The following is a 26,347-nucleotide window of genomic DNA, read 5'->3' as shown; positions in this document are numbered from 1 at the left end:
CACTTGAGTGTGTGCACATGCACACTCTCACACACACAAAGATGTTTACTATTTATGGTGCATCAGAGTTTTTCTCTGTGATGTCTGAGGCACTGATTAGATCTAAAGAGCCAACAACTATGGAAATCCCTAAACCTGGCATGTGAATTTACCAGTTGTGGACTAGCAATACACTTTAGCAGTGATTACTGCATAAATTAAAGGAAAATACTGTGTGTAAAAGGTCAATACCATGTGCATCTAAACTAGCTCTAAACCTAGCAACCTATCAGTAGCATCAATCTCTACAAAATCAACAAATATGTTTCTGATATTTTAGCAATCAATGTCTTCAGATGAGCATGGTTTTATTTCCAACATACAAAGAGAAACCAATAAAGAAAATTATGCTGTTTACAAAGAGTTGACTGAAAAGAGACACATTCACAGGATGAAGAATGAAACATATCATGCATTTGTGTCACGATCAGTCCCTTCCATCTTCCGTATTTTCCTTGTCTTCAGTTTAGCTCCGTTCCATAGTTTCGTTTTGTCCTCACATTGATTGCTTACACCTGGTCCCTCATTTCTAGTTCATGTATTTAAACTCTGTTGTGTGCCTTGGTCGTGGTTGTTCATTGTTTGGATGCTTGACTGTTTCATGCGTTTGAATTATTGTTTGAATGTGTTTCATTACGGTTGTTTCTTTGTACTCCGTGCCTTTGTGTTTATCTTAGCCTTCGTGTTTCCTAGCCTTAGTTATAGCCTGCTTCCCCGTTTGCCTTCGTGTGTGTCTGTTTTTTTTGTTTAGTCATGTACCCTCATACTCTCTGTGTCAGCTCTATGACCCTGGACTGCCTAAACGACTCTTGGATTTTGGATTTGCCCATAATAAATCTCGCTCCTCTCCGCACATGCGTCCTCCTCCTTACTGCTCAACGTTACAATTTGACACAAAAACCATGCAGCTTTACTTCTAAAAAAGTAGATGATGAGAATATGAGGTGTGGAATAATGTCTTTCCCAGATGTGATTCTTCAGTTAAGCAACAGAAATATACTACAGGTACATGAGGTGCGTGCATCTAAAGGTTGAGGTTCACTTTCAGGAAAACATGACTGATTGACCGGGGACAGCTGCTCACCCTACAGGTCTTTAAGATGACAAAAACATCTTTTATACCAAAGCTCCACATGTGCAAAAAAAGACATTCAAAATTACATAAAAAGTACCAAAATCAAGGAACATAATCTCTGCAATCATAAGAGATCAGTGTACATACTTCAGTTCTAATCTCATATTAGCAGCAAATCAGTTTTTATGAAAACTGAACACTTTTCAGGCATTAAAGCAGGCCATGAAACACTAAAGCAATGCGAACTCCTCACAGTTGACCCCTGAGTGCCTCAAAGTTTCACCTTCCCAGCTAGAGAGCTAAAGGGGTAGAGGCGTGAGAAACGGCCCAGGGTCCAAACAGGAAACACATTCCTGTAGGATGTGTAACTAATGGCACAGCTCTTGTTGAACACACCAGCAATGTTCTCCTGCAAAGGTCAAGAAGGGTCTGGATTATGTAAATTTTTTTCATTTTAAAAGAACAGTAGACTGACAGTGGAGACTACAAATCTTAATGCATAAATAAACTAATGGAAAAACACAGCTCACCTGTGGCCAGTCTCCATTGGGAAGCTGCTTGTCAATCAAAACTTGTATCCCACGCTCTATGACTTTGTGGTCAGGGTACCTACAGTATGAATAAAGGAATGAAGGACTTTATACGCAGTGGATAAATATGAATTTTTAATTAAAAAAAATAAAATTCTGATTAATAAAAAGAAAATCTTAAATCAATCAATGAGCATGCTTAAACAAATGTACTTGGGGGATGGTGAATACCTGACAGCCATCAGACCCAGAAGAGCCCAGCAGGTGTTGTGTATTTGTGAGTTTCTGCTCTGTACATAGCGGCGCTGTTCACATGACTCAAAATCCTCTCCCCAGCCACCATCTCCCATCTGCTTAGAGAGCAGGAAGTCACAGGCCTGCCTCACCTCAGCACACACCAGTCTGCAGCACGAAGAACAGGAAAAGCCAGTACGACAGCTTGACTGACTCATGAACTGACCAGAAAGAGCCGACTTTTCACGTGGTTTATGGGTCTGTAACGTACCCATCATACCCATCCTGGAAAATATGTCCCATACATGCAAACGCTTCCAGTCCAAACCAGACTCCATATGTAAAGCACACGCCCCAAGACCTGCAAGGACAGACACAAAAGTAAAAGGAAAGGCACATATTCACATATATTATGTGTTTAGTCAAAAAGGCATTTTGATTTTGTTTTCTTTGTAATATATGTAATACATTACAGAATGCTACATTACAGTAATCAAAGAAAAAAAATCAATAAATCAATCAGTCCCTTTCTAAGCTTCTATAATTTTCAGGTCTCAAATTAGTACTGAAGCTCTGCCTACCCTTCCCATGAGCCATCAGGTCTTTGCACCCGTCTACAGTAGTTGAGCCCTTGCTGAAGAGTACTCCTATAATAAACACATTAGAGCTCAACACCTGGCATGCTTTGAATGTACTAATAAGTGCTGTGACCGGTTTACTGAAATAGTACCTGATCTCTGGGGCTCTGTGCTCAGGATAAACATGGTGGAAATGCTGTAGAGCCTGCATCACGGCTGAAGTGCACTCCACATAGGTATAGTCAATCATGATATCACCTGTCACACGGCACAAAGTAGTTAAATACAAAACTGAGCAAGAAAAACAGCTGCATCAGTACCTCACTGAAAATGTAACAAGAGGTCCCTAAAACCATGCAAAAAATACAGTGTGATATATTCGTAATTACTTAAATAGGCATAGATTTTCAAAAGGGTTGAGTTAAAAACAATCTCGCATTCTATTAACAAACTCTCACCAAACACTTCTGAAGGGTTCAGGAGCTCTAACAGCTTTCCTCCACGCTTGGTCTCGTATGTGGCAAAACCACCATCAGTGTTTCTCATGCTAAGAAGCTATAATAAGAGAGAGAGAGTTTGACTCGATGTCATAAATTGTACGTTGCGCAGAGGGGTTTTCTGAGGGCCGTACCACATCGACCGCATCAAAGAGCCTTTGTGGAGGTATGGCCTCAGTGATGAACCTGCACTGCTCCTGCAGTAACAGCACTGACTTGAGCCCCTCCGCTGTGCAGTCAGCCACGATCCAGCCACAGTCCCGTGTGCTGAAGGGGAAACCTCCCTGATTCACACACACAAAAAGCAGAAGCAGGGATACACACACACACACACACACACACACACACACACACACACACACACACACATGCACATGTTTTAAGTCATTTAAAAGTTCCAAATTCAGATAATGAATTAACATTAAATGCATGCTTACAGTACCTTGTTCATTTGTCTGTAGTATCTCTCATATTCTGGAGGGTTCTCTTTAATCTGAAATAATGAAATCAGGTCTTGGATTCCACAAAGCTCTAAAATGCAACTATGGAACACAGTGAGGAAAGTCTGTGCTGCTCCTACCTGAGTTAGATTAAAGAACTGGTGGGTCTTCTTCAGGCACTGTGTAAAGCGGGGGTGGTCCTGGGCATGTGCCTGCACATGAAAACATCAATGGCAAAACACCTAGGGATACTCAATAATACCCAGGGATACTCAGTAACACCCAGGGCTTCTCAATAACACCCAGGGATACTCAATAACATCCAGGGATACTCAATAGCACACAGGGATACTCAACAACACCCAGGGATACTCAACAACACCTAGGGATACGCAATAACACCCAGGGGAACACTAAAACACAATGGTCTGGATTTTATTTTATTTGCAATTTAATGAATGGTTTACATATGTGACAAACTTTGATTGATTTGATTTGACTATTTAATAAATGAATATTTAAATACCTCAGACACGTTTTCATACCTCGAGAAATGCTTGTACTGCAAAAGCAGTATCCCATAGTTGGGATCCATTGGTTCCCTGGAGGAAAATCATAGCAGATTTTTAAAAAGAATGAGACACAATTCCCAACAAAACCATACGATGAATGAAATGATCTTATCTGACCTATGGCAGCCAAAAGCACTGCAGTGGTAAGTGCATAATACACCTGTCATAACTATTTGATGGACTAAGAACATTTCCAGGAATCTTTCTTACCTAAACCCAGTCCTGACCTGATCACTTTCAATTGTTTACTGTGTGACAATAAAAGCTGTATGTATGAACATTTGGTGAATCAGACACTCACCTGCATCTTCATGCCATCAAGACCTAACCTGGGAAGGGACAGGTGACTTTGTATAAGTCTTTATGTTATTAAATATACTTCTATTATGACATTAAAGAGTGCTTTCTACACATCTGAGTGGAAAGGTACATGGGAATCTTCAGATCACAAATGTCCAATTGTCACTCAAATGTCACTAACCAAAGGTAGTCTGGGATCCTAGCTACATGCTCCTGGAAGACTGCTGATGAGGGTCCATCAACATACCAGCGCACCAACATGTTAATGGTCTTTGAGATCTGAGGATACAGCCAGAATATAAACTGTGCTTTCATGGTGGGTATTTACTAACAATAATTAAATTTCAACTTTGCTGCAAAGTAAACAACAAAGCAAAACCCAAACAGCCCCCCCCCCAAAAAAAACACAACAAAATGATGGTATAAAGAAGCATTGGTTCATGTTCAAGTCAAAGCTTTAAAACCAAAAGTTGACAACTCATCAGGCCACAGCCTTAAATGCAAGAGGCAGCAAATGGCATATATGTATTCAAATTCTTTTGTTTGCATTCAATGAAATAAATTTTACTGAAGATAACTGTATTGCTCAAGAGTCTCCAACAGCTGGATCCAAATTCCTTGTGCATGTCAGTATACTTGGCCTATAAACCTGATTCTGACTGTTAACAGTGGAAACCAATCGGTTTACAACAAAAATGTGGTTATTGTATCTTTACAAATTCTTGATCACGGCATTAAAGGCAAAATGTGAAAGATGCTTGTCGGGTAACTTACCGGCCCAATACTAATGCACTTGGTAAAGCGATCGTCTGCTTTAATGTGATCAAACAGCTCTTTGACTGCTTTCTCTCTCAATGTAGTACTGTGGTGAGCCTCATATATGTTCATGATCACTGAGAAATAGAGATTAGCTGGCACATTTTGCTGACTGTAAACAACAAAAAAGATACAAACAAAAATATACACTTACTGTAGGCAACAGTGAGGAGGGTGCTGTGGGGGGTGTACATATCACAGGATGCAATGTTGTTCCTTTGAGCTGGCCAGTTAATACTTGAATAGTCCTGGACATACAACTCCTATAAATAAATAGCATACATTGTAAAATACTGTAAAACAATACTTAGAAATTTAACTAATGTACATGTCGAAATGTGCAATCCAGTAATGATATATGATGACAGGTATGTCTGAATAGAAACCAAATAATATTCCAATGACCCCTCCGACCATTTATATAAGAGTTCACCTTATATGTAAACCTTCCATGTGTTTCAGTTGAAATCAATGTTTCAATTGAACATGTTTAGTTAGTTTTCTCAAATGGGCTGAGAAAACCATTGAGGTGTTCTTCATTTAGTTATAAATCACATGCTAATCTCAATTATAAAAACTGAATGTGGGCATAAAAATATATGTCAAAGAAGTCTGGAAGGACCCCAGGACACCCAACATTAATGGCCATTACAAGCCTCACTTAAAGGATGAGTGTTATTCTAGGACTCCCTCTATTGGTTTAAGTTTGTATTGTACCTGTCTCAGGCTATGCACTAGCAAGTCTTCTTGGGCAGAAAGTCTAACAGCATAACAGTAGCTCATTGGAAGGTACACCTGCCTGCAGTGACACCACAGTGTGGATGGATGTGCAGGCATCCAAGCTGGAAACAGCCTGATTGATAACACAGACTTGAAATGGAATACATTCATTTAAAAATGAGGGAAATCATCAAAAATTATGGCCTGTATTGAAATGTTTGTGTACCACATCTCTGGAAAGAGTGTGTTCATTCCATCCCAACTGTACACATTCAAGATGGCCAACCAGAATTTTCCCCAAGATGGTATACCTACAGCGCCTCCTGTAAAAGGACTGGAATTCAGTAACAGTGGAAGACTAGAGTGGAGTCACATCTGCATCTCACTCACTTAAATAACAGCTCACTGTGCATTTGTACTTCTTAAGTGTTAAGCACAGACCTTTACTGTGCAAGTTGTTCCTTGCCCGCACCATATCTGGGTCATCAGGCAAAACTCCCAGGATTCTCAGTGTCGTGTAACTTAGGGCTGTACCAAACACAGTAGAGTTGTCTTCAACATGCCTGGAAAGTTAATCATAGAGGCAGGTTGTTGTTTTTTTTTTAAATAGACCCCTTTGTGGGTTTTTTATGTTGTCACTGACATGGTGTATTTCATATTTGTGATAATAGACCTTTAATATGTTTAGATCAAATAGATAGAATTGATCATTTCCACTAACTGCACAGAAGATTTTATTATTTATGACAAAGAATACTGACTAAACTTGTTTCATTTTCCTGGAAAATTACTTGCCATGATCTCCTTTAACCATTTGATTACACGTATTGAATCATGTCAAACTTACAGTCCCCAGCCTCCATCTGGCAGCTGCACAGAACGCAGATACCTCACCATTTCTTTTTTCCAGGCCTCTGGCAGAGAGATCTTAGCAACATGGCAGGTTATGAGAAGGCCTGCAAAATGCAGATTCACTTATATGATAAGATGTTCCAAGGAAATAAAATAACTGTCGCTCGTACCTTCCTGCTTATTTGTGCTAAAGACATTTTTATGTGAAGAACTGCACTGTACCTGGAAGCAGAAAAAGTGGTCCACCATAGTCACCAGTCCAGTGTCCGTCCTCAGCCTGGAGACGGCTGTAAAACTCCATACCTTTGAGTGCAGCCTCGATAGCTGTCAGAGCAGCAGGGGAAGCTGGCATGAACTCCCTCTATGGGGGCATAACCGCTGGGTGAGTATTATTACATAAAAGTTTAAATAACACAATCAAAGCTCACTATCATTTTTTTTTAATCGGAGCTAATTAAGCAGACAGCATTGCTGTATTATATTATTAATATATTGTATACACTAATATGAAGTTGAATGAATTTAAAACGTCTCTTGAGTTTGTTCGACTTTGAAATTAGGTTGCTCTGACTTCTTTAACGTCTCATTCTATTTCATTACTTTAAAAATACGATGAGGATTTTTTTTGTGTGTGTGTGGTTTATTATTCACATACTGCAGTTATGCAGTGGCAATTTTAAATCAACTGGTGCACATTTATTACAAGCTGTACTCGTTGTTGTTTACCGTGTCCAGACCCAGGCAGTGAGCCTCCAGCATCGTTTGTTTCCTCTCCACGCTCTCTTCATCCTCCAGATATTTCCATGTTTGTCGCCCCTCGACGCTAGACAACCTCCATCGTGTTAGGGCCGTCGCTGGATCAGTCTTATAGGGTCCTCCCCTTCTCCGCAGACACCTGGAGTGTTTGGGTAATGCACTGGGACTTAGGTTTTACTAAGAACGTGTAATAAAGAAACCATAACGCAGGCCGATAAAGTAACATGGAAAGTGAAGTTAGTAATAAAAAACATGAAAAAGCTACCCCAGTGATACTCTAATTCCAGTACATTACACAAGCACACAAATGTCCTCAGGATCTAACCCATACGTATTCTAAAATCGCATTTCAATAAATCTGTCCTATGCGCTGAAATATACTTACGTCCCCTCACTCATATTGTCACTTTATGATTAAACCTCTCTAAAAGTTGAAATATATGCGTCAAATTTCGTCCGACACCGACGATCCTCCCTCTACGAGGATTTTTTTTTAACGTAGTTCTCTACATTAGTCATTTATGCAACCTTCGTCCACGAAAATACACCATAAAACTAAATTCCCCACAACCCTCAGCGACGCCTTCCGAGCCATCTTCTGCGTGGAGTGATAGTACCATAGGACGGCTCGTCCAACTATCCTTTAGGAAGGTGGGGAAATGGGCGTGGTATTCAAATAATTTGCAGTCGCTGCCACAACGCAGAGCAATTTCAATCTTTCTAGAATGGTTACAAGCTTTCAGTATATAACTTTATTGCTTTCCCAAAAGTGGGCAGAAGGCAAAAATACAGCTCACACATTTCTGTACTATAAATAAAACACAATAAAAAGCATTCTACACTCGCATATAAACATAAATATCAGCAAATAAATCAACTCATGTGCCAGGCACATTACTTTGAACCATAACAAATGTTAAAGTACAAATGGCAGCTGATTTTTTTTTTTAATTACAACTACCATGATATACAAAACTAAAAGGGAAAAAAAGTTATTTTTAAAGGCCAATGTATTGCATCAAAACTTAATACATACATTAAAAATCCTTTCAAAACAATCCAACACTGGCTATTAAGCAACTATAATACCACAGAAAGTATTAAGAGATAGGAGCACATTGCTCAGTCTTCTATGATTTCCAACAGGCTGTTTATCTTGAGACTGCATGCCATCTCTTCCTCTTGATTGATTAATATCAACCTTTCAAGCTCCTCCAGCCGTTGTGTCAGAGACAGAGGTGCATGTTTTCTGCAAGTGGCAGGAACCTTTTCAGCAGGGTCATCGGTTTCAATCCCCTGCAAAAGTAGGTAGACAAACAGACACACACACACACACACACACACACAGAGTTTGTGCAAAAACACCTGTGTCTCGTCACACTTTAAATGCAAAACTAAATAAAATGGAGTTATTCTTCAAACAGCTAAAGATCAAAACCAGTCCATGATTTCTTTGAGTTGTTTTTTTTTTTTCTTTTTACATAAAAATGTTTTTTGTAAAAACTCATGTTTCAGCTCATACAGAGACAAACTGCAATAGATTTTACACTATTAAAAACACTTCCCAGAACTCAACTTCAATGACAAGTACCTTCAATCACAAACACAGTAGGACTGCCTACTGCAGCAAGAAAAATAAATAAAATGTAAAATCAGGTCTGAGATTACCTGTTTTAGAGAGGCAGCAGACACAATAGGGCGGCGGCTGGGAGCCAAAAATTCAGGCACAGACAGCAGCGTGGAAGGGATGAAGAGAGGCATGGAGACAGAGTCTAGGGGATCCTGTGCCAACCAGCGCTCCAGCTGCTGCTCAAATCTGAACACACATCAGAAGGTTCAGCACACTGGTCCAGAGGAGACAGCTTTACCTGTTTCCAAGCTCAACAAACCAGGGATTAGGTCTACTTTTATCTTCACTTTCAAGGCATCCATCAACATGCAACACAGCTGTTAGAAACTGTTAAGGGTCAGACTGAAGTGTTTCACTAACCGCTGGTTATGAGCCTTCTCCAACTGGATGCTAGAAAGCAGATGGTGGGGCAGCAGCTCCTGAGTGGAGAGAGTACGAGTGATGTCCAGCACAGAAGGGCTCTCCTCGGCCTCCGGTTGACTCTGGAACAACCTTTGCCTGGGCAACTGTGCAGCTGGGGTCAGAGTCTTGAGCCTTGAGCTCACCTTTGACCTGGAAGAAAACCTAATTGAAAGCTCAAATAAGGAATTTATGCAAAATTATCTCTATATTGGATAAATAATGGAGTATAAAGGACAAGCCAGCCCATATTTTTGTTTTTATTTTTCGTCATTTGTTGTATGGTTGCATTAGTTGAATAATCAAGATCTATGGACCTTTTTCACCCTCTACTTCTCTGAGCCTTCCCAGAGATTGATCAAATCACTCTGAGCTATCTGGCTACACAATGACCTGAGAAATGTCTTATTTGCAGGAAAAGTGCCAGGTTTAATCCATGAATGTAAACAAAACAGAATAGCATGACACTGAGGGTTCTTTTCCCTTAAACGATATTTCCTCCCAGCATGCCTGTACCAGAGAAACAAGAACTAGAAAAAGCTGATTACTGAGTTGGAAACGTGGGACTCGGGACTGAAGAGTTACGTGCATCTACAGCCTGTGATTCTTACCCATCTGCATGCTGCCGTTTCTCCATGTGAGTGCCTTTTACAGCTGCTACCCAACTCTCTGGAGGAAGGAAGTCCTTAAGCTGGTCTTTGTAATAGTACACCCAGATATCGCCACTGTCAGTGAAGGAATCTATAACAGACATAGAAAGCCAAGTTGACCACAGTCCCCAAAACAAAAAGCTGTGGAAAATGTAACTACATAGACACATATCAGAGAACATGAACAAAATTCTGAAAATCCCCATGAATGACACACTCACCCTTTGCATTTGGAGTCTCTGGTAGATTCCAGTCTTTCAGCCGATGCTCTATGCAGAGGAATAAGATGTCATCCCAGGGTATGTGATTAAAGGAAGGCCTGTCTTTCTCATCATCGACCTCCTCATCACTGGCTAGACGTTGCTGTTGGGCAAGCACTCTGGCTAGCAAGTGCTCCAGGCGAGACATGAGGAGGGGCTGGCTCTGGGCAGAGCTAGGGATCTGGGATACATACTGAAATATGTATGCACATAGACAGGGCCACGAAGCTGGTGGAAGAGAGACATTTGTTTAATTATTTACAAAGGATTTTCAAAATTACAAGTGACGTGGCACTGCTTTAATATATGAAATACCTAAGGCACACCTAGAAACTGAAAGTCAGAAGAAACTTTCATCAGTGCAACAGACATACTGTTTGGAGGGGGCCGGTCCCACTCAGGGATCTGCAGGCTGAGAATGGCCCTTTTCAGCCAGGCCAGATGCTGTGGAGAATTCCACTCCAGGTGTGGCACCAGCTCTTTGTTCTCAGGTAGAGAGAACTCAGGCGGGGGCCAGGAGAGGCTGGCCAGCTGCTCAGAGCTGACCATGCCTGCTAGATAGGCCAGCACACTATTATACAGGCGAATGATGGCTGCTGGCTCCTGGCATGGGAAACCAGCCTGGAGCCGCTCCTGCTTGTCATGACCGAACCTGGCGTGGAATTCGCGGCACAGCCCTGCTTCTACAAACTGGAGCAGGGGCTGGCAAGAGAGGACAGTAGAGGCTGGAGAGTGGGCTACCAGCCAGCGCACGGCCTCGCCAATCTGATGGAGATCAATAAAACAACAGCTGTATTTTTTACTCAAACAAAATCTCGTTTGTCTTCATACAGTCTTTTCTGAGCTATATGTGATCAAATCACTACAACACAACAAGCTGGAGATGAAAAAGAAGGCTATGGATTAGCATGCTGACTTCCAGGCATTTCATGTGTATTATATGGGATGCTGCATGACACACAGTAAGAGTCAACCCTCTGAAGGGACACTTTACAGATGAAAAATCATCATCATATTGCATATTTTGACTTCTTTTGATTCTGGTCTCTGTACCAAAGCTGCTTGTGTTAGATTGGGGGCTTAGTAACATGATGGGACTGACCTGATGGGATCCCTGCAGGTCAGTGATGTTCCCCGCAACATGGATAAAGATGTATTCTGAGATTAGCCCATCATTAACTAGGGTCTTCAACATAAGAACTATAGGACAAAGGAGAGAAAAACTAATGACATGGTCATAAAGCTCATGAGTTTGTAAGTCACAAATATTCAGGAAAATGTGGATTTGAATATTGATAAAATGAGAGATAAACAGAAAAATAGTGATGACTTTGTAATAACACCATTGTATATGTACACAGCTGCCACTACCTTCCTCTAGCTTCTCTTCAGTAATTTGTCCTTCCAGCTGGCCAGGTATAAGCAGCACCAGGGGAAGTGCTGTGTTCCAGCAACTAGCTTGCTGCACCTGCTTCAGCTGGAGAAGAGCAGAGAGCAAGGGCACATCTCCGTCAGCTTCCCCCAGGCCAGGATGGCCTCTGCTGGACAGCGGTGGCAGCAGCATGAGCAGGGCACTGGTTCCCAGAAGATCCTTTCCCTCCTCCAGCTGACTCTGGCCCTCCTCGCTCAGAGGACCATGGCTCACCTGCAAGGAGATGGGGAGAGAACATCAAGACTAAACTTGAGAGAACTAAATTCCAACATCCTTTTACAGGACCTCTATGCAATAGAAGGTTTTGTTAAACACACCACAATGCCATACTCACAGCATTTATTACTGCAAAAGACAAAAACCCAATAACCCAAAATATAACCAAAAACTGATAAATCTAATAAATACATTAATTAACAGATCACTTATTACATGGAGAGCTCAACTGTACTCAGAAATAAAACCATTGCATTCAACATCTGAGAATTTGAAATAAATAATTATAAAAATACATGTATAGAGAAAGAAAACATAACTGGTACAGTACAGACCCAGTCTAACAGTAATGCTGAACAGTTAGACAAAGACATGAATGTTTGCGGTACTGTGTTGGGTTGTCAGCAGAGGGAGTCACCTTTATGCAGAGGTGAACTCTGTGGGTCTTCAGTCCTGTATCTCTCAGGCTGTTGCTGATGAGCAGTGTCTGCATGCTCCCTTCCACCTTTGCTGCACTCTCCTCCCTCCTCACTGCACCACCCAGCTTCACTTCCAGCCAGTGTTTTAGGGTGCTGCAGCACAGCCATCAAAAAGTGTTTTTTGTGAAGGATTTCCCAATTCCAAACTTTTTCCAAATGTTTTTCCAACACAATTCCAAACTTTTTTTTTTTTTTTTTTTTAATCTGTAAAATCTCATGAAAATTGACTCAAAAGACAGCTAAAATGACTGATTTTGCTAATTTGACAAAACATGATGGTCCAGACACTTAGGACAAAGTGTTGCCATGCAGTCTTTCTCACACCTGTCAGCAAAGCTCATGTCATCATCCTGGTCACTGGGAAGCAGAAGAGCCGCTTTCCAGAAGATTCTGTCAGGTGGATTGGGGGTGCTTTCAGCCACCAGCATGGGCAGGTCAAGAGGAGCCCAAATACGCTCACTGCACCAAAGAAAAACACACAAATCATTCAATCAGATCAACAATGAAGTGTGCACTGCACACTCAGACACATAGCCAAGTCCAAATTCTCTCACCTCAGTAACAAATTAAAGTAGAAGTCCACTCTCATCTGACGGATGCTGTCATTCCTTGTTTTTAGTAGACTGTAATTACAAAAATAAAATGCATTTACCATAACACGCAGTTATGACTTTAATGGTGATACTGAGAATGTGAGCAGTGACAAATCCGGTGTGGTTACCTGGTGCAGGAGACGACCATGTTCCCTGCATTGCCCAGGTTGACAACGCCTCGTGCGAGGACGTCCTTGGAGTTGGGGGACGGAGCGCTGGGGGCCCAGGCCTTCAGCTTGAAGCGAGGGTCCACACAGCATGGGGCTGCAGGGAACCCACGCATCTGCCTTTTTAGCTGTCTGCGCACAGCTACCACATCACGCCACCTAAACATGCAAAAAACACAGAGTCCATTACACATGGAATAAATTCACAGCAGAAACTCTCAAAAACATATAAAAGCAGAAGAGACAACTCTGTGGAGAGGGGCACAAGTGCACTCTTCAGGACCACACATTAAACACATGAACTGACACAGCAATAAAAGTGTTTTATACCTTTTGATAAACTTGTGTATTCGCCGTAACTCCACTGCCAGCAAGTCTCTGGCTAGATGAGCGATCTCCTGTTCCAGTGCCTCCTCCACTAAGCTGTTACACACCTCCTCTGAGCAGTGGGCCACATATACAGCCTTCTCCTCCAGCGCACATCTATGGGGAAGACATTCGTTCTATATGTACTAAAAATGAACACCCATGTATGCATGCATGCATGCATGCATGTACACACATACATTAAAATTTCTGGATTAATTCCTGGTACTACATGCTTTTAAGATTGATCAATTTGTAGAGGGAGATCCATGTCTTGCTATTTGCAATAAGATATTTAATGCCTCTGAGCAAGTTTGGATTTTAACTGCATTGAAAATTGGACTGACTTTATTTCTGCATCGGCTGTTTCCCTGGTGCACTGTGTTAGGACCTCCTCGGTGATTTCAGCACAGAGATCTGAACTCAGCTCGTCCAGGAAGGCCTCATGTTCCAACCTCTGCCTGAAAACAAATGCATGAAGCAAACTTAGTCTTAATCCAAATATCGCAAATGTTCTGCATTCATGTCAACATTTTACATAATCCCACTGGTGCTTTTAGAGAAGTTGGCAGTTGTGTGGCACTTTCTTACTGCAATCCAAATAGAAACTAAAGAAATGTGGAAAAAAAAGCCTCTCAGTTGTTTGTGAGCCTGAACAAAGAGTCAGAGATTCAGACACCTGGCTTCCTCTAGCTTGCGTTTCTCCTCAGCAATCCTCTCCCTCTCAGCAGCTATCTCTGAAGCTGACAGGTCTCTGAGCATCTGAGTCACCACCTCGCAAACCACTGTCTCCAGTTCAGTCTCACTCACGCTGCAGTGTGCAAAGGCACAAAGATATGCCCACATTACAACAGGATGATGCATTAACAAACTATATACAAATAAATAAAAACACATTTTTATACATTATATATCTCTCAAATAATAACATACTGAAAAATACATTTCAGACCTCAGAGCTGCAGAGACATATTCAGCCCCAGCTTTGGCTATGTCTGCAACCTCAGCCTGCAAAACCTCCTCCACCACAGATTCCAGCTCATTCATTAGATCCTACAGGAGGCACAGGAGGATGCTAATTATCTTTACATATTCATCATGCATAAACTACACACAGCTGTCCTTAATCCTGTCCTTATCCCACCTTCTGAGTATTTCACCTGATTGGAGTAGGCTGGTTCGAGTTTTGGAGGGGGGGATGTGGGTCTGATAGGCTGGGGCTGTGCTATGGGCTGGAACGTGAGCTTTGGGTTCAGGGGCAGCCCAGGGACAACAAGCTGGGAAGGCTCCCCAGTCTGCTCCGTTTCTGTGGGCTGAGGGATTTCCACTACTGCAGGCGACTCTGCAAACAGACTAGGTTCTACCAGCAGTTTAGGTCTGAGATGAGATCTTGCATCTGTCGCACTCAGAGGCTTTGGAAGAACTTCCACTGTAGACACACAGCACAAGAGGAGACATGTAAACCACTCAGTATAGTCACATGACTAACCCCATTAGACTACTAAGCCTAGAGGAAGACCATGATGGTACAAGAGGCCTCATGCAACAACCAATTATATATACACAGATTCATTCCTAAATTGCTTGCATGACTGATTTAAGGGGACTGTTCGCATAGACCATTTTGCTCATATTTGGAATTTACAGATGGTTCAGATCTGTGCCCAAAGAAAAAAAAAAAAAGTCATGTATTGTCTAATAGACTGTTCAGCTGTATGGACTAATGAACTGAAATCAAAAATCACAACCTAAATCTCAAAACTTAAAGTTGTTCTTTCTATTGCTTTTTTAAATGACTGACACTTCTGGAACAGTGAGTTGGGGTGCACAGTCTTGGTGCCTAGTCAGTCGTCATAACATTCACACTTGGAAGAACTAAGCTCTTTATGTTGGTCGTTTATGACAATTTTTTGAAGTTTTGAGTGTTTAATGACTTGGCACAACCCAAACCACAGCACTAAACTCTTTTACAAGGAAAAAGTAGTATGATCAAGCAATTTAAGATAAGTATATGAAAATGCTCTTGCACAACCTTTTATTGCAGCTGGAGGTAGCTCAAAAGAAGCTCCCTCCCCTCTGTATTTGTTGTTCGAATCAAAGCTGCAGACTGGAATGTGCTGAGGGGGATTGGGTAGCGCTCCACCGTTCACAACCTCCCCTATCAGTACCGCCCTCTTCCTCTCGATGGCCATCGACTTCCTTTGGGGCAGGGGCAAGTCTGGCTCCTGATAGGCTGTACGACTCAGCTCGGCCATGCTGGAGAAATTACACATAAACACACACACGCGCACACACACACACAAAAGAGCCCAAAAAGCGTAAACTGTTATGTTTTTGATAAATATTCCAAGAACAGAAAAAAAGTAAATGTTAGTCCTTACCCATCAGTAACACTGAGTCCATACTGCTGCAGGAAGTCGGTGGCTTCAGAAGCATTGCGAAACATCAACGTTCGGACCAAGTCCTCCACGGGGAAGGTGGTGGACCTTTGAGAGCCCACAGTGTAGGCCATATTCAGGGCCTTCAGTGCAGTGTGCCTCACCTAACACCGCCCCCACACACAGAAAAAAAAAACTGCATTTTAGTTCTGATCAAATTGGACACCTTACCAAGAAAAACATTCCATTAGTGAAATCTTGGGTAAATATTCTTAGAGGATATGACTTGTTCTCTAAACAGCACACACCTGATTAAAGTATCTGTGAAGAATGCAACTGGCCAGATAAGATGCTGCTTTCACTAGCTTGAAGAATCTGACAAAGTTGTTGCTGTTGAGGGCTGCAAAGGCTTGTACTGCAAATTTCACTTCAGCTGAGTCACGGACTTCTTTATGAAACTGCTGCACTTCACTATAAGACAAAAAAAATTGTGTTTCTGTGATCACTGCATCACTCACAATTTGCATACAAACGTTACAGTCTGTAAGGCAATACTACACACTACTTGCACAAATACTAAACATAGTACAAGACCAAATGGCAACTCATTTCACTGCTAACCCAGAAACATACCGAAGAATATCTCCTTCATTGAGTTTGAGCAGCACACTGTACTGGCGGAACTCAGCCTCATGGGGGCAGTACACCTCCTTGGTGGCCAGGTCCTGATACATCTCCTTCAGACTCTGGAGGCACTTGGTCATGTTCTCATTATTAATCTTGGCATCGAAGGAAATCATTGGCTCCTGGCAGAGGTGGTGAGCACAGTGTATGTGAAAGCGAGTGCACTTCTCTATCAGCGATACTGTGATAGGGTCACACAGGTGCTGCTGCGTAATATCCTGCTAAAAACATAAATCAAGAGTGTAGAAGAGAACCACAGGCATTAAGTGTGTTGCCTATAGTAACAAAAGCAATCTGAATAAAAAAGGGAATTGAAGCACTGGGGCACACCTTGCGAATTCCTCTGGTTCTGTTCCAAACAAAGTCATACCAGTCACGATAGTTGCCATCCCCCTGGTCCATTATCTGAGTAACCAGGTAGTCCATGGTCATGCTCAGCACTGGCAGGGGCCGCAGCTCATGAGGGAGAGGTTCCTCCTGATCAGCTGATGACCTGCTGTATTCTTTAATGGCAGCGTAATGGTCCACCTGGACAGTAGAGCATGGCTGATTTCACCAGTTTCCAAATGAGCACCAGTGTCACTGTTCAATGTTCAGAATTACACACTCATGAAGCTCTTTGGGCTATAAATTTAGAGAAAACAGTAGGGCCAGACCAAGTTAAGTAACAATAATAAAGACATTGTAAAACTACTGATGGTTAACATTTTGACTTGAAACCAAAACAGTTTAAACAGAATTCCTCATTCAATATGAAATAAAATAAAGATTCCGACATGTGAGTGGAAGAGAACCGAAAGGAGAAACCTTTTCTGTGTCTGGAATAAGTTTCAAAGATACTGAGTGGTTGCGATGTTTCCCTCATATAACGCTCCTTTTCAGGGCACATATCAAGACATGTTCCCACAAACACTTTTGGACATGTCCAAGTCTGTTCTCTTGGGTCTCACTACAAAGAGGAAAAAAAAGAATGGTTGCTACATTCATTTTACATTTTTGCAAGCAATAAAGGCAGTAATACATTCATTTAAGATAACAGCAGCGTGTCTGTACATTGTCGAAGGATCTTGTCTCTTTGTTCAAGAAGGCGGTATTTCTCTTCTGCTGTCTCAGCCTCCTGACCAATCAGATGCTGGAGGGATGAAGGAAGACTGATCATTGGGCGATCTAGGCTGTGGCCCTCTAAGGCCATTTCCTGTTGGTATTCACTATCAAACTGGAGTATTGTTGTCACAGAGGGTTTCTTGGCAGGAGACCTGAAAGAAGAAAACAAAACAGAGTCAGTAATAATGACCAGTGGGGCATGCCACAAAACTGAATATAAGTGTAAGCGAGTATTCTTAAAATACAGCTGAGCAGAAATGAAGAGAAACATTCTTAGGGAGGAGTACACGAGTACTTCAAACAGAGTAAGCAAGCATGCTAATTTGCAAAATGTGTGCTAATTAGATACAAGAATGGCAAATTTTTTTAAAAATTGGAGCAGGTACCCTTTAGGGAGAGAGATGGAACTGGTGACAGCTGGAGATCTGGGCAAAGATTTTCGCAGTGGAGTGAGCTGGGAGCCCACAGGCCTCGAGTCTCCTTCTACACCAACATCCTTGATCTCTGGAGCTCTCTCTGCTTTTTCGCTTGGACCTTAATGGGTAAATATAGCATAATTATTTTTGACTGTCAGATACAAAAATAGAGTTGGAAAACAAATATTTGATCAAGCAAATGTATCAGATGATCTGGTAATGAATCATCTGATTAAGTTAAGATCAATGCAGTCACTTACTTTGTTTCTTTCTTTGCCAAAATATTTGTATTTCAGTCCCTTGGATAATTTTACCCCTCTTTTTTGCCTTAACTGCTGTTGCCTGATAAAATCAGAAATCTATTAGTCCATGTATCATACAGCACGTCGTATATGGTATCAAATGTAACATACAATTTCTGTGACAAGAATCTAGAAAACATATTCTATTTTAAAAAAGGAGAAACTTACATGGTCATGGAAGTGTACAATGGCTACATTTTTTTGAAGTCTGCAATATATTCTGGCCACTTTTCCAAAGCGGCCAAAATGTTTTCCAATCATGCCTTTATTGTTGATGTGGGGGGGAACTCCCTTACACTGTATGACAGTAGTCTCAGAGGGAGAGAGACTAGCCAGGCTGTCAGTGCTCTCCCCATGTCGAGCTCTTCGGGCTGGGGTACTTCTCTCAGCTTCAGGCTTAAAAGCTTCAAAAACAAACAGACTGAGCCAAATATACTATGACACTTTATAGTCCTGACATAGCTATGGATTACGGGGTCAGTTCACAGCAATCTCCAGATTATAAATGGGCATGGTAGCTGTATCATATGCTTTAATAAATATGAATATAAAACAAAACCTCACCAGCTTTTTCTGCTTTCTCCAGAATGTTTCTAATGGGAACCTGAGCTCTAGGTGGGGTAGCAGACACATCTGCATCTGGAACTGGGGGATCTGGTCTGTCTTCTTCATTCCAGTTGAGGGGGCGGTCTTCTTTCCTAACTGACGTCTTCATCAAGCCACTTAAGGCATTCCGAAATAGCCCGCTAGCAGGTCCTCGATTCCGCAGGAGGGGCCGTTTTGATAGGTGCCTTGGGGCCTCTGCTCCACCTTGCACCTCCTCAATTTTGGAACTTTTTCCTTGACTGGAATTTGGGTCAACAGGCTCATCTTTTCGTTTCATGCCCTTCCCAAGACTTCCAAATTCTGGCTCTCCTGTGCTCTCCTCATCTCCTAATCTCTCAGCCTGACTCTGTCCATGCTTTGGCCCTCTAAATCCAAAGGGTGGCTGGCCAAAAGCAGTGCCAGTGCCACCAAACAGGGGCATCTTAGTCTCTGTCTGGGGCTGGAGGACCTTTGCTAAGAAGCTGAATGAGGAAGAACTGCTGGGAACCGTGGAGGGTTGAAGAGCACTAGTGCTGCTGCAATTGCTCGATGGGTTGGCAGGTTGTGAGAATGTGAATTGGAGACCATTTCCACCCAGTGTCTCTGTCTGGGAAATCTTGCCACTTGTAGCTGAGACAGAAGGGGCAGATCCAGGCTGAGAGAAGCTGAAGCCCAGAGTGCTTGGTTTTACACCTGTGAAAAGAGATACACCAGAGCCACCAGGTGCACTGCTGTCTGAACCACTCGCCGTTGGCTTGGGTAAACCCAAAGGCTCAGGAGCCGGCTGAGGGTTAGGAGGCTCTGGACTGACACTGAAAATTGGTTTGAAGACAGCCTCATTTGGTGGTTTAAAGCTAAACAATGTCTGTGTATTATTCTGACCACTCACAACAGAGCCTGATGTAGCAGTAGGCAAAGAAAAGGCAGAGGGCTGACCAAAAGATGACTGCCCAAAGCTGGGCTGAGTACCTCCTGTGCTGACAGAACTAGTGGCCAGCTGAGAGTTAGTGGAAGGAAGGCCAAATCCAGATGTGGGTTGTCCAAATACAGATGTTTTGACCCAAATGCTGATACCTGACCAAAGGCAGGAGTCTGGCTCTGCACGGTTAGAAGGTGAAGGTGTTCCAAATCCAAGTGTCTCCTGACCTAAAGCTGGTTGTCCAAAACCCGGTGATTGAGCCATGGAAGAAAATGAGGACCTGTCCTAGCCCACCACTTTGACCAAATGATGAAGTTTGGTTAAAGACAGATGTTTGCCCAGTTAGTTGACCAAAAATTGACTGCTGATTAAAAGCTGAAGGCTGGCCAAACGTTGATGGTTGCCCAAAGCTGATATTTTGGGTTGTGCTACTTGTGCCCTGCTGACCAAATGATTGAAATATGCCACTACTCTGACTGGTATTACTCGGTACTTGAAAGCCACTTTGTTGTCTGCCAAAAATATTAGACGAATTCATCTTGATGTTTAGTCTCGTGATCAAATTAACAATACTGGTTCACAATATGCACCGTGGGCTATAACTACACGAAGATGACCATGTTAATGTGACTCTTCGGACTGTAAACCTCGACAAATTGCTAACTTAGGTACTGTTGGATAGCTAGCTAGCTTGGTTAGCCATTTCTTTAGGATAGCTTGGTAGCAACGTTGTCTTTCTCACCACACCCTTCATAACACAATTTCCTACAAGGTAGACACTACAACACCAAATACGGATATTGTCCTTGGTTTGTCCACATCATATGTTGTAACAAAATAATTGTTATCGGTGAGGAAACAATGGAATATTCCCAATGTTGTTATCCTAGCTAGCTAGTTAAAAAGACCTACCGACACTTTCAATTCGTCGTCGTAATGGCGGGTGTGTTTCGTGATATTCAAAACTAACTACTGCCCCCCTTTGGAGACAAACACTATTAAAAGGGAACTACAGTCACATAACACTAATGAACCATTATACCTAACCTACCTACCTACCTACCCACATCCACACATATACGTATACATAACATATATACATACATACACACACAATACATATATACACACACACACACACACACACACACACACACACACACACACCACATATATATATATATATATACATACATACACACACACATACATAATTTATATATATATATATATATATATTATATATATATATATATATAATATATATATATATATATATATGTGTGTGTGTTATATATATAAATACACACACACACACACACACACACATACATACATGTTGAGGAGCCAGAGAAATCTGTTGCCTAAGTGTATTACTGGAACATACCATAGGACAAGATCTAATATATGAGTTGAACACACATATTGTTTTTAAATTGTTTTTAATTTTAATTAACAATTTAAATTTTTTATTTAAACTGAAAGTAATACTCATAAAAACGGTCCTGTACTCATGGGCTTATGTGGGCTTACTACAACCAAATTCACCATAGTATTGTCAAATGAACATATAGCAACCATAATATTAAACATATGTCTTTATACAATATTTTTAAATCTGCTGTAAACTGACAATCCAAATTCAACTAAACTGTGAAAAAGCCGTTTAAGTGGATGCATCTTTTCCGTTCCAGGAAGTGAAAGTTTACTTGTCTGTCTGGCACGAGCATATTGCGGTTTATTTGATTTGACGTTCTCCTATGCTGGGGTCTGGTTGGACTCAAACAGCTTGATTATCTAGACAGAAATAAAGTGTATAAATTCAAAACCGTGTTACAAAGTGTTACTGTTGCAAAGCACCACTCTTACATAGTGTCTCTACTTGAATGCTAATACATCCCTCTTGTGGAGGATGTTCAGTATGCTAAACATGCATGAATAAGTAAGTTACATAATGGATTAAGGCATGATTATCTGCTTCACATTTAAAAATACTCTGTTACATACAAACATGTTGTAAGTGACTGAATAATTATGCAAGCAGAGAGAGGATATTCTCTATATGACCAGTGAGGGTGGGCATGTCTGGTTTCTTACCCTTGCCAGAGCCAAGTGCATCTCTAGTTCAGCGATGCGGCGGCCAACACACCCTCTTACTCCAAACCCAAATGGGAGGGATCCGAAGGGGTGAGGCCTCTCCCTCCCATCCCGTAACCATCGTTCAGGCTTGAACATTTGTGGATGAAGGAAGACTGTCTCATCCTGACTGATTGCGTAATGGTAGATCACAAACGTTGTCTGTCATAAGGGCTGGTGATTAGTTACTGCACTTTATACATAGCAGACAAATGTTGCAATGTAAAAGAAAAAAAATAAGCACCTCTTTTGGGAAGAAGTGTCCTCCAATGATTCACATCATTTCCTGACAAAAGGCGTTGCATTTACGGGAACAACAGGGTACATTCTATGTGTAATCATAACAACATTAATAAAGTGGTTTAAAATTACCAAGGCATTTTAAAGAATATATAAAATAAATAACTCCATTACCTTCCATAGTAAAATATTCTAACTGCTCTGAAAATAATTTGAGTACTTTTCTACAACATACTGTGGAATCCTGCCTTAACATGGATGTAAGTAATTTTACACAAAACTGGTTCAACAGAATGCTAATGTTAATTTAAACCTTCTTTCTCTCCTTCAGGACATGCACCTCAGTGTCTCCTTGATGACAGCCTTGAGGTAAGGCATGTTGTTTATGTCCTGAGCTGCAGGTATTTGGTCTCCCTTGACGATGTCGGCCACTTCCTGATATAGAATATCCTGTGCTTTTGGATCCCGTGACAGCAGATACAAAGCCCACAGCAAAGTGTTGGAGGTCTTAAGGGACAGGACAGAGACAGATGTGCATTTTATCCCATTTACTGTTTATTTTTCCTTGTGTTTATACTCATGCTGCCACGTATAAATAATCTAATTTGTGTATTCATAATCAAAGCTATATTGTGTTCAATACTTACCGTCTCCACACCAGCCAGTAGTAGCTCAGCAACACTTCCGTACACATCCTTTTTAGACATTTTAGTGTTGGAGAGAAGGTAGGTGAGATACTCTCCTGCAGCTTCCTGGTTTGTATCCAAACGCTTCTGAATGTCTTCCATCTTTCTGTCAATTAGCTTGCATGCTATACAAAACCATGTTTTAATAAACTTGTAAATGAGAAGTTGTCTTGAGTAGGCTTAGTGACAACTTTATTATGTACATCTACTTACCATCCTTTTTTTGTCAATTTAATGTACTCAAAAGCTCATACTAACTTGTCTTGTTGTTTGCACATGTGGCAAGTGGTCTCTTTCATTAACAACCTGTTTAAAACTGAGAGAGGTGATGTCTAGATATTTTGCATAAGTAAATATAAATGAATACATACAGTATATATGTATATTTCTAATATATTAATGTATATTTTCATAAAGTGTATTTATGAGTGCAATAACACCACCTGATACAGATACAGAGAGTATGGGACTCAGATGATCAACTGACTTCACAATACAACAGTACTGCCAGTAGTATGTTAGTGGGTTACAACTGGCAGATCTCTGTGGATTACAAAGCTACCTCTTAGGTACAGCTACTGAGTAAGTGTACACAGTAAAGCTTTTAGTACTTATTAGTAAATCAAAACAGTGTGAAATATCACAGAACACACAAACAAAACATCCACACTGTACAATTATTTCAATTACTTACCAAAACTGAAAATGCCATCCCATCCAGCCACGTAGTGCTTCCAGAACGGCAAGTAATTGCGGGTCCATTTGGGTAGCACGGACACAGGTATACTCTCTCTTTGCATCTGGGAAATCGAGTTAATGAAGTTCTGAGTCTCAGCTGGAATCTCATTTTCCAGACAGCCAATCTGAGTCTCAAACAATATGCGGGAGATTCCTAAAAAAATAGGAAAAGGACAGAAAGATGAAATGCTCAACACAGAAATTAAACAGTATATTATTTCTACTTCATCAGAACTGTGTTTATACTCACTGTAAACACACTTGTTATATATTTGCACATGATTTAAGCGTACAATACAAATTAAACAATATGTGGGTAGATTACAATAAGTAGACGCTCCGGATGTAATTAAGCCCTGACTGATCATACCTTCTAGAGAGAAACGGTACAGCTCATTGGTCACATTGGGCACCAGGTCTCCAGTAGGGCTTATCTTGCACAGGTAACGTATCCTTTTAACAAAATCTGTGATCACATCGTTAACTACATTCTCATACTTCAGCGAGTCCTTGGGATGCAGCATACGTTTATTCAGCACAGCTCGGAGTTTATACCACTTCTCTCCCTCTCTGGTGAAAAACCATGAAAAAGTTTGCCTTTGTTGGAGAGGTCACAAAGGTCTCGAAACTGGCGATTTAAGAAACTAAAGCCACAGAATTAATCACAACAGCTCCCACAGGACAAACATGTATTTTACACTTTTAAACTTGGACACATCTTTTGGAAAAGAAAGCCGCAGAGGCTTGATTGCCTGTAAACACAAAATTAGATGTTGCAATAATAAATAGTAAGGCAACGGTGCTTTATAACACTGTATTACATAACCACTGGATTTTCCCAAGCACACATACATATACATACATTTCTCATATGACCACTTTCATATTTACAGAAACACATAATGAGCATTGATGAGCATAATACATCTTAGAATATACCATAACGGATGAGTTTCAAAGCACTGGTATAAAGAATATGGATGTGGCTTACTCAGTGAAGGGACCATATCCAAAGCCCTTCATATCTCGATATTCAGTCCACAGAGTCATATCTCCTCTGCGAGGGAACTTCTCATCTCTCCTCAGCAGTTCCTCCAGCAGCGCCGCACTGCTTAGGTTAATAGTCTGCTCCCCACGAATGTTCATTTTAAGCATAGGGCCATAAATCTGCTTTTCATACAACTGGAGAAATCATACATTGAAACATTTGCTTAAAGACAGTTGGAAAATTGGGTAATTAACCTACAGTGATCAAAATTAATTTAGGGAAATCAGGTGTGCGTTGACCGATAACGACTGATCTCAGCCACATTATAAACACACTGTTTTTATCATGCTTTGAACCAGCGCGTTAGTGAGTTTTTAAAACGAAAATTATCGGCCTCTGCGCTTTTTTAGGTAGTTCTACAGCTTCACTACACTACAGCTTCAAGTTACAAAGTACATAGCTTAGGGAGTTTCGAACAGATCAGAGTATTCTTAAATTTACGAACGAGTTTAAAAACGAAATTAGTTATTAAAAGCTTATTAAACGCTCGTAAATGTAAGAATGTTCATACACTTAGTAGTTCGCGTTACGAAGGTTTTGGGAAAACCACCCCTATTTTGTCCAATTCTATTTAATCTCAGTTGTTTCTCTGAGCAGCAGATAAACAAACCAAGTTAACTAAATCAGATGTCCAGTGTATAAACTATTCATTGAACAAATCGTATTATTTGAAATTGACCTGAACAGCACTGACAAAAGACTCTGTTGTGGTTTTCTGACAGAAGTATCTGAAACCACTGGGTTCGGTTTTCAGTGCTGTTTAGTTCTCACATAACCACCTTATCTCCCAATACCATCTCATCTTTTAATTCTGATCTTTAAATCTTTGGTTTTTGTGTGAACTGGCTCGAAAGAAAGACCATCAATTTGTCATCTGGGTAGCCAAAGCTCGGCAAACAATTCAGAATGAAAGACCATAAATGTAACAACACATTTACAGGCAGCTCTTTAATACAAATGAGTGAAGTCTAAAATGTATTACAAAACAACCCAGTGGGCACAGAAATCTCTCAACAGCACATCGGCCATATTGTTTAACATACTTACTGTACCTGCAGCTCATGTAATCGATTGTAATACCCTTTGAAGATCATCCTGTACAGAAATGTGGGCAGAGTGACCTCAGGGAGATCAGCTTGAGTCCTAAGGTTCCCAGAACTGGCCTGCAGTGGGACAGGAGTGGTAGCAGTCCCCCCTGCTGCTCTTCTCAGGCACAGACCGGCTGCGGTGGGCCTCAAGTACAGCCGTCCAGCCGTCGCCTCGACCAAACACAGAGCTAATCGACCCGCCATCAGTGCAGCAGCATGAAGGGATATGTACCCAGAAACTTGTTTTTCACTGTGTAAAGGTTACATGAGGCGGGGCCACAGACCCGAAGATTAACCCTTTACCCAAATAAGCACGGAGTTCTACTTTGGTAACAACGGTGCTTGCCGTATAACTTTACATTACTGGTCCACCTACCAGTAAAATAAAGAAAGCCTGAAACATTTTTGCTCCGTGGGAAGAT

The 26,347-nt window shown here is 41.2% G+C and overlaps 3 protein-coding genes across 3 annotated transcripts; all 3 read right to left on the bottom strand.

The window, feature by feature from the left end:
- Window positions 1-721: 721 nt before the first annotated feature.
- lss (lanosterol synthase (2,3-oxidosqualene-lanosterol cyclase)) lies at window positions 722-7,969 on the bottom strand. Its single transcript, XM_026995794.2, has 22 exons — window positions 7,795-7,969; window positions 7,380-7,548; window positions 6,876-7,014; window positions 6,649-6,757; window positions 6,243-6,364; window positions 6,028-6,124; window positions 5,799-5,934; window positions 5,236-5,344; window positions 5,040-5,158; window positions 4,447-4,544; window positions 4,267-4,294; window positions 3,939-3,995; window positions 3,534-3,605; window positions 3,396-3,446; window positions 3,088-3,237; window positions 2,915-3,011; window positions 2,609-2,714; window positions 2,460-2,525; window positions 2,150-2,239; window positions 1,876-2,046; window positions 1,645-1,723; window positions 722-1,523 (listed from the first exon to the last, which is right to left on the bottom strand). The coding sequence occupies exons 1-22, from the start codon at window positions 7,806-7,808 to the stop codon at window positions 1,386-1,388; spliced, it is 2,217 nt and encodes a 738-aa protein (XP_026851595.2). The 5' UTR covers window positions 7,809-7,969; the 3' UTR covers window positions 722-1,385.
- A 169-nt stretch (window positions 7,970-8,138) lies between these two features.
- mcm3ap (minichromosome maintenance complex component 3 associated protein) lies at window positions 8,139-20,376 on the bottom strand. The gene is given in 30 exon segments (XM_026995790.2): window positions 8,139-8,705; window positions 9,078-9,225; window positions 9,400-9,603; window positions 10,050-10,179; window positions 10,310-10,576; window positions 10,723-11,113; window positions 11,451-11,548; window positions 11,720-11,993; window positions 12,415-12,568; window positions 12,800-12,934; window positions 13,030-13,098; window positions 13,197-13,394; window positions 13,566-13,718; window positions 13,949-14,062; window positions 14,281-14,412; window positions 14,554-14,654; window positions 14,762-15,030; window positions 15,634-15,857; window positions 15,983-16,143; window positions 16,288-16,450; window positions 16,613-16,881; window positions 16,994-17,191; window positions 17,471-17,491; window positions 17,493-17,579; window positions 17,581-17,612; window positions 17,717-17,919; window positions 18,154-18,301; window positions 18,444-18,525; window positions 18,654-18,889; window positions 19,050-20,376. Coding segments are annotated over 30 exon segments (6,039 nt in total). The 5' UTR covers window positions 20,254-20,376; the 3' UTR covers window positions 8,139-8,531.
- Window positions 20,377-21,417: 1,041 nt separating this feature from the next.
- Window positions 21,418-26,165, bottom strand: LOC113577222 (sterol 26-hydroxylase, mitochondrial). Its single transcript, XM_027009742.2, is given in 12 exon segments — window positions 21,418-21,731; window positions 21,733-21,786; window positions 22,087-22,287; window positions 22,370-22,399; window positions 22,401-22,424; window positions 22,426-22,453; window positions 22,706-22,872; window positions 23,013-23,176; window positions 23,746-23,943; window positions 24,160-24,359; window positions 24,781-24,971; window positions 25,890-26,165. Coding segments are annotated over 12 exon segments (1,593 nt in total). The 5' UTR covers window positions 26,130-26,165; the 3' UTR covers window positions 21,418-21,635.
- Window positions 26,166-26,347: the final 182 nt, after the last annotated feature.

Source organism: Electrophorus electricus, chromosome 2 (genome assembly GCF_013358815.1).
Source record: "Electrophorus electricus isolate fEleEle1 chromosome 2, fEleEle1.pri, whole genome shotgun sequence".
Lineage (NCBI taxonomy): Eukaryota > Metazoa > Chordata > Actinopteri > Gymnotiformes > Gymnotidae > Electrophorus > Electrophorus electricus.
This window is presented reverse-complemented; position numbering and strand designations above follow the sequence as displayed.